Source organism: Mandrillus leucophaeus, unplaced genomic scaffold (assembly GCF_000951045.1).
Source record: "Mandrillus leucophaeus isolate KB7577 unplaced genomic scaffold, Mleu.le_1.0 Scaffold260, whole genome shotgun sequence".
NCBI classification, from domain to species: domain Eukaryota; kingdom Metazoa; phylum Chordata; class Mammalia; order Primates; family Cercopithecidae; genus Mandrillus; species Mandrillus leucophaeus.
Window position 1 is genome coordinate 2,393,156 of NW_012102699.1, and position 6,953 is coordinate 2,400,108.

At 38.7% G+C, this 6,953-nt stretch overlaps 1 protein-coding gene across 5 annotated transcripts in view; it reads right to left on the reverse strand.

The window, feature by feature from the left end:
* Positions 1 to 1,127: 1,127 nt before the first annotated feature.
* GCNT1 (glucosaminyl (N-acetyl) transferase 1, core 2) overlaps positions 1,128 to 6,953 on the reverse strand; it is an 82,834-nt gene continuing 77,008 nt past the window's right edge. For 4 of the 5 annotated variants that reach the window (XM_011984090.1, XM_011984089.1, XM_011984092.1 and 1 more), the window contains exons 2-3: positions 4,627 to 4,772; positions 1,128 to 3,146 (exon numbers count right to left, since the gene is read on the reverse strand). In XM_011984090.1, coding sequence (XP_011839480.1) covers positions 1,716 to 3,002 — 1,287 coding nt within the window. In that variant the 5' untranslated portion in view covers positions 3,003 to 3,146; positions 4,627 to 4,772 and the 3' untranslated portion in view covers positions 1,128 to 1,715. Of the gene's footprint in view, positions 3,147 to 3,449; positions 3,628 to 4,626; positions 4,773 to 6,953 lie in introns of all 5 variants that reach the window. The other variant, XM_011984093.1, reaches the window with a different exon arrangement.

A 6,953-nucleotide genomic window follows, 5' to 3' on the forward strand; every position in this document is an offset into this window, starting at 1 on the left:
GTTCCTCTTGCTCCAACAGACTCCCATGCTAATCATGCAAAAACCCAGCAATCCACCAACTTCACGTTTACAAATGATAATAAAAGTTTAAAAACATCCCTCTCAATAAGATGAAAATGTTTTCTGACTTTCAGGAATACAACAGGTTTTCTCAGTTGAATGCCTTAAAACTAATACTCTGAATTTCTCACGTACTATTTAATTTGGCTATGTTTTAAAAATACAGCACATGATTTTAATTCTTGTTTAAAGTCTAACGCTCAATGACAAAGCCTCACAGTTTCTGGTAGCTTGTTTGCTGAACAGTATCAACACGGCAAAATTATAAGAACTTCTTTTTAAGATTTGAATGTACTTTGAGATGTGAGACGGCATTACAGCAACCCCAAATTGTCTGTCTTATGGTGAAAATGGAGAGAGTAAAAATTGTATGCTGTGAATGATACCAAAAACTAAAAAAAAGTCTGTCCCAAACCTAAAGTTCCCTTCCCAGGCCTTCCAATAGGCCACGTGGAATGACCGCTCACTTCTTTCCTCCTCATGGAAGGTTGAGAAAGGAGGAAACTTACAACCCAGCGGCAGGTAATGGGAAGACCCAAGGATAGGGCCAAGTCCTTTCAAATGAAAATACAGGTGACACTGGGATAAAACAATCCTGGGAGGTTGGACACAAGTAGACTCAATGAGTGACAGCCTTAATTTTGGGGATGGTGTCAATGTTGGTTTTTACACTCATCATGGGCATCAGAAATGGTTTAAATACATTCCTTTTCTCCTCCCTCCCACTCCCCAGCCCCTCAAACCTATATCATCCTTTCTGTCTTAGTTTTCTGTACTAATTACTGGCAGTCAGATTATAGAGACAATAATTTAGGGTCCAGTGAAAGTAAATTTTTACACAGCTTGATAGCAGTCTGGGGAGACTGAGGAAAGGAAGATAGAGGCAAATCTCTAGAAAAATGGAGTGTTTCTCTTTGTAGAAGCTATAATTTTTTTTTAAAAAAAAGATGTCTTAACTTTGCTAATAACCTAAGATGATTTGTAGAAATTAACTAAAGTAGAAATTGTCATTTTTTTGTTTTTGAAAATGTATGCATTTTGCAAGCAAAAATAACACAAAAACAATGTTAAATCAAGCCCATTTTAAGCTCCCTGAGATGACATACAAAGACAAACTACACAGTACAGTATTAGAGCAGAAAATAAATTATTTACAAAAATCACTTAGAGTAAAATCAGATTTCCATTTCAACAAATATAATATCAGATTAACTGTATCCTTGATTATTTGTTGCTGTAAGTTTATTCATACCAGAAAAATGGTCACATTTAAAATTCTCAAAATAGTTTTGGCACAAGTCACATCTTCTCATTTTGCTAAGTCCCTGAGCACTTTGAACAGGCTGACTTTATGCATCGGCCTCTTCCCCATCCACCCTGGTCCCCCCTTTCCAGAATGCCTTGCTACCTGCTCTGGCCTCAAGGCTACCTTTACCCCTCTCATCATTAACTCTAGATGAACATTTAATGTTATCACCTTTCTAGCTAATGATGCTCTGCAAAAACCATGCAGCTTCTCTGACAAGAAGATCTAGAATCCCCGCCCCAAAGAGGAGCTCATACCATCTTCCTCATGCTCACTGACAAGGAAGGGGAAACAGATAAGGGTACGTTTTGTGTATCCTTCTTATTATTCATAAAGTTGCCTGTAATGGTCAGTGTTTTAATGTCTCCAAAGCTTTATGCCTCAAATGCTCATCTAAACACTGGATGGCAAAGAGGTCAACATCCACGTCAAACTTATTGGCAAACAAGTGGTGTTTGCGCAGCATCCAGTTCAAGTCACCAGCTCCAAAAATGCACACCGAGCGCACGTGGACTCCATCGCAGGGAGGGTAGGGGGCACCCTTGGAAACATCACCTTCAAAGTATTGCCACTTGACAAACCTGGCAACTGCTTGCATGTCAGACAAATCGTACTTATGGCTGGCAGAAAGTGAGCCCGGGACTTCAGGAATCCTCTGGATGGTGGCCCAGAGATACTCATCAGGGCTGTATGTGTCTTGCGCCCACTCCATAAACTTTTGGATGTTTTCATTCTGTAGTACATACCCCACATACTCCCTACTGACCACAAAGTAGGCACTGCCAGAAAAAAGCGGTGTTTCGAGCGGAGGAAGCATTTTGACAGTCCCTGTGTTTGTCAGCTTTCCATTAACGACCTCATACCGCTTTTTCCACCTTTCTTCTTTATGGGATGGCATCCTCTCCGTTTCCAGGCTGTTTTCTCCCATTAACAACTTGAGCTTCCTGACAATTTCTAGGTTGGTTTTAATAGGAAAATCCATACCACAAAGATTTATCAAGTACTTCCAGTTTGCACTCATTGCATAGAGGTCCTTCATGCAGTTGAGGTCAGCCTGAACCCGACTCCATGATGCATAAACCACACTCTCCAATCGGCTGGCCACAAAGACATTACTGAAACAGGAAGCGATGCCCATCACTGCAGCTAAATAGGAATCCTCGGATTTTGTGTCCACATGAATGCAATAGAAATTCTGAGGCATATAGATGGCCCTCAGCAGCCTGTCAAGCATTTCAATCTTGTGATGAACCACTATAGAATATGCTATTGGAAACTCTGCCTCTTCTTTACTAAGGGGTTCTACAATATATTTGCGTCTCTTGATGAAAGAAGTACAGTCACTGGTCATGTTTATATAGTCGTCAGGTGTCCACCGAGGGCGCTTTTTAAATTTCACTGTTAGGATCTCAAGCTTTACCTTTTGGATTTCATTTACATCACCCTGTAAAACTTTGGTGCAATTAATATCACTACTAGGATTCTCCCCAGCAAGCTCCAAGTGTCTGACACTTACAAATTCGGACTTTTGATGAATCCTTAAAACGGAGAAGGTGATTAGGGAAAAAACAAGAACCACAAAGTAGTATTTAGTGGGATAAGAAAAAAGTCTCCTTCGCAGCAACTTCCTCAGCATTTCAAACAATAATCAGGGATTTTCGTTGTGAAGGGCAGTCTTCTATGCTTCAAGCACCAGTGATTTTTTCCTCCGTTGTGACCTTGAAGGTTGTCAGTTTGCATTTATCAGAGCTGCAACGGCATCTTGAAATGAAGAACAGCACTGAAATAAAAGAAGCAATTATAACTCTCTCTCTATATATATGTATGTATGTATGTATGTATGTAGAAAGAGAGACAGAGAGTTTCACAATAAATCTTCTCAGGCTCAAAAACTGTCCTCTTTGCTATGAGGTCAGGTTTAAAACAAAAACAAAGTAGCTGAACCAGAGGAAAAGTGGTAGTAGTACAGGAAGCTCACAGTCTCTAGTATTTATACCACAGATTGAAAAAGAAAACAAAAGAAAAGCAAACTCCAAATCCCAGCACCTGGATGCACTACAACATCTAACAACAAGTATTTTACCTCTCTGGTATGTTGAGGTGCAAAACCATAGTTGGAGACCTAGGCAATAATGATTGAACAGTCTATAGTTAGTCAGTTTCTGACACTGCGCCAGAATGAGCACCCCTTGTCTTGAAATTGTTAGTAATTTAAGTTCCTCCTGACATCTTTTAATGTCCATTAGCTGGTGTCAGCAGCCCTAAAAGAGATCAGATCCATTCTGCTTTTTGTTGATTTAGGATTTGGGGCACACTTATGAAGAAGTTTGGAAATGGTTGTGACTTTTTTTTTTTTTGAGACGGAGTCTTGCCCTGTTGCCCAGGCTGCAGTGCAGTGGCAATCTCGGCTCACTGCAAGCTCCGCCTCCCGGGCTTACGCCATTCCCCTGCCTCAGCCTCCCGAGTAGCTGGGACTACAGGCCGCCCGGCTAACTTTTTTTTTTTTTTTTTTGTATTTTTAGTAGAGACGGGTTTTCACCGTGTTAGCCAGAATGGTCCCGATCTCCTGACCTCGTGATCCGCCCACCTTGGCCTCCCAAAGTGCTGGGATTACAGGCGTGAGCCACTGTGCCTGGCCGGAAATGGTTGTGACGTCTAAGAATCTTCGGAGGAAGGGCAAGTCAACGGAATTTTCAAACTGGATTGAAAAGGCTCAGATGAAACCAGGCCCAGTTTTGGACTGTGCTGGGTTGGTCTCACAATGAGTTTAGTTCCATGCCAGATACTACAAGAACAAACTATTCATAATCCAAAAGAGGGATACAGCTTGCGCTTTCTGCAGTAGTTAAAACGGACTGTAATAAACTAAGTCTTGCAGAAAACAATAGTGTATACAAATTGTAATTTATGACAGACCTTCATCTATATTCAAATTTTAGGAACACAACCCACTTTCACTATGTAAAATGCTTACAAACATTCAATAGCTTTGTTTCCAAAAATCAATTTTATAACTTGGCAACTGGTTCTACAGCTGATAAGCGCTGCTGTTCTAAAAAAAGAAAGCCAAATACTACCAATTTGACCATTATAAATCTGTTCATAACAAGATTTCTAGAGATTTGGCACTAGTTTTTAACGCCAGAAACTTAACTATTTCATTAGGAAATGAGCTGTCAATAGTAATAATACAAATAAAAATGAATAAATGACCATCATTAATATAAAATAATGTTAAGAAAAGCATTTAGACTTTTTACCATTTAAAAGTAAGGACAGTCTGAATCACTTAGTGCTGATTCCAGGTGACATCCTGTCCCATTCTGAGCACTTCGCCTGCTGTCAGGTGTGTTAAGTGTCCGGGCATCCAGCGATAATGATGTGTTCCATGAGGCTTTAAAGAAATCTGTGAAATTAAAAAACAATGTGTGAAGGGATACATATGAACATATAGTATTCGCACACTCAGAAAATATGTTGGTGAACTAATCCTACATGTTTACTTTTTTTTCCTCAAAATTATAGGTGGTTAACTTTCCTCTTTTAAAATTTCCTTCTCTCTAGTCTTACTTATTTTTCTAATTCTATGTTTGTGGATTGCTAAAGATTTGAAAACATCCTGAAATTCAGGTTAAGTTCTTTGAAAGAAAACTCTAGCAGCATTTCCCTTAATGCATACCAAGGAACAGTTTAGTGGTGCAGTATGATTAGAAAATCTAACATATCCTTTCCCCCACTGTGAAGATTCCCAGTGCTCACTGGCAAATTAATGACAATCCTGCAGCTGAATTTGTTGCTCATCTCATTTTCTGCTAACAATCTTGATCACCATCCCACTCCACACCTCTATTAGAAAGCTACCATGGGGAGCTTCTGTAACAATACATAAGAATTTCAACCACTAAAATGTCAAAACACTACACAATGTATGCCTTTAAGTAATTCCTGCCCCTTACAGGTTCAAGGCATGTAAGGAAATCTCTATGGAATCATTAGCAGACCACGAACTAACTGAGAGAGACTTGAGTGGGTCTCACATAACAAAGAATATAAACTTCAGACAACTGGTCGAGGAAAGTCACTAAACAAACAAATAACAAAAACAACAAACCCTGGTCAGGGTAGGCAGGGGTAGAGGTCTGATTTCCATGGTGGACACACTATAAACTATCCTGTTTCAACAACAACAAAAAAATTACAAGGCATGCAAAGAAACACAAAAGTCTGGTCCACTTACAGGGGGTGGAACAAACAAAGCAGTCAATACAAATGTCCCCCAAGGAAGCCCAGGCATTGGATTTAATAAATAACTTGAAATCAGCTCTTATAAGTATGTTCATAGAACTAAATAACTGAAAGAAAGCATGAGAATGGTATCTAACCAAATGGAGAAATTCAATAGAATGTACAACACAAAGAGTGAACCCTTAACAATAATAATGTATATAACAAGTTTGGGGAGGTAGAAAAATAGTTGAAAAAATAATGTATCAACCAATTAATAATAATGCATAAATACTGGCTTAATTGTAAAAAATGTACCACACTAATTTAAAATATTAATAACAGAAGAAACAGTGAGGGGGTAAATGGAAACTCTCTGTACTTTCTGTGTAATTTTTCTGTAAACATAAAACTGCTCTAAAAATAGTCTATTAATAGTGAAACAAAAATTAATTTGCACATCCAAGAAGTTCAATGAGCTGCTAAGGGGATAAACTCAGATACCCTCACCTAGACACTTCAAAATCAAACTGTTGAAAGGACAAAAGATTTTGAAAATGGTAAAGAAAAGTGATTATACAACAAATCCCGAAAATGATTAACAACTTCAAATAAAAAACAATGGAGACCAGACGACAGTGAGTGACATATTCAACGTGCAGAAAGAAAGACTGTTGGCTAGGTGTGGTGGCTCATGCCTGTGATCCCAACACTTTGGGAGGCTGAGGCGGGTGGATCACTTGAGGTCAGGAGTTTGAGACCAGCCTGGCCAACATGGTGAAACCCTGTCTCTTACTAAAAATACAAAAATTAGCCAGGCATAGTGGTGGCACGCCTGTAATCCCAGCTACCCGAGAGGCAGAGACAGGAGAATCGCTTGAACCTGGGTGGTGGAAGTTGCAGTGAGCCAGGATCACGCCACTGCACTTCAGCCTGGGCAACAGAGCAAAACTCCATCTCTAAAAAAAAGGACTGCTAACCAAAAATTCCATAATGAGCAAAATCATTCAAAACAATGAGAAATTAGGATACCCCCAGATAAATAAAACAAATACAATTTATCACTACCAGCCTTACCCTTCAAGAAATACTAAATGAAGATATTCAGGTAGAAATGAATAGATTCTAGACAGCAACTCAAATCCACATGAAAAAATAGAAAGCAGTAGTAAAAGTATATATATACACACCTTTATATATATATAAAGTAAATATATATAAAGTATGTATTTATATATAGGCAAATTTATAGTATGAATGTAATGTTCTTCGTAATTCTCTTCTCATCTGATTTACAGCTACATTAATTTATGATGACAAAACTGTGTTGACAGGCTTATAATGTGTACATTATATATATATA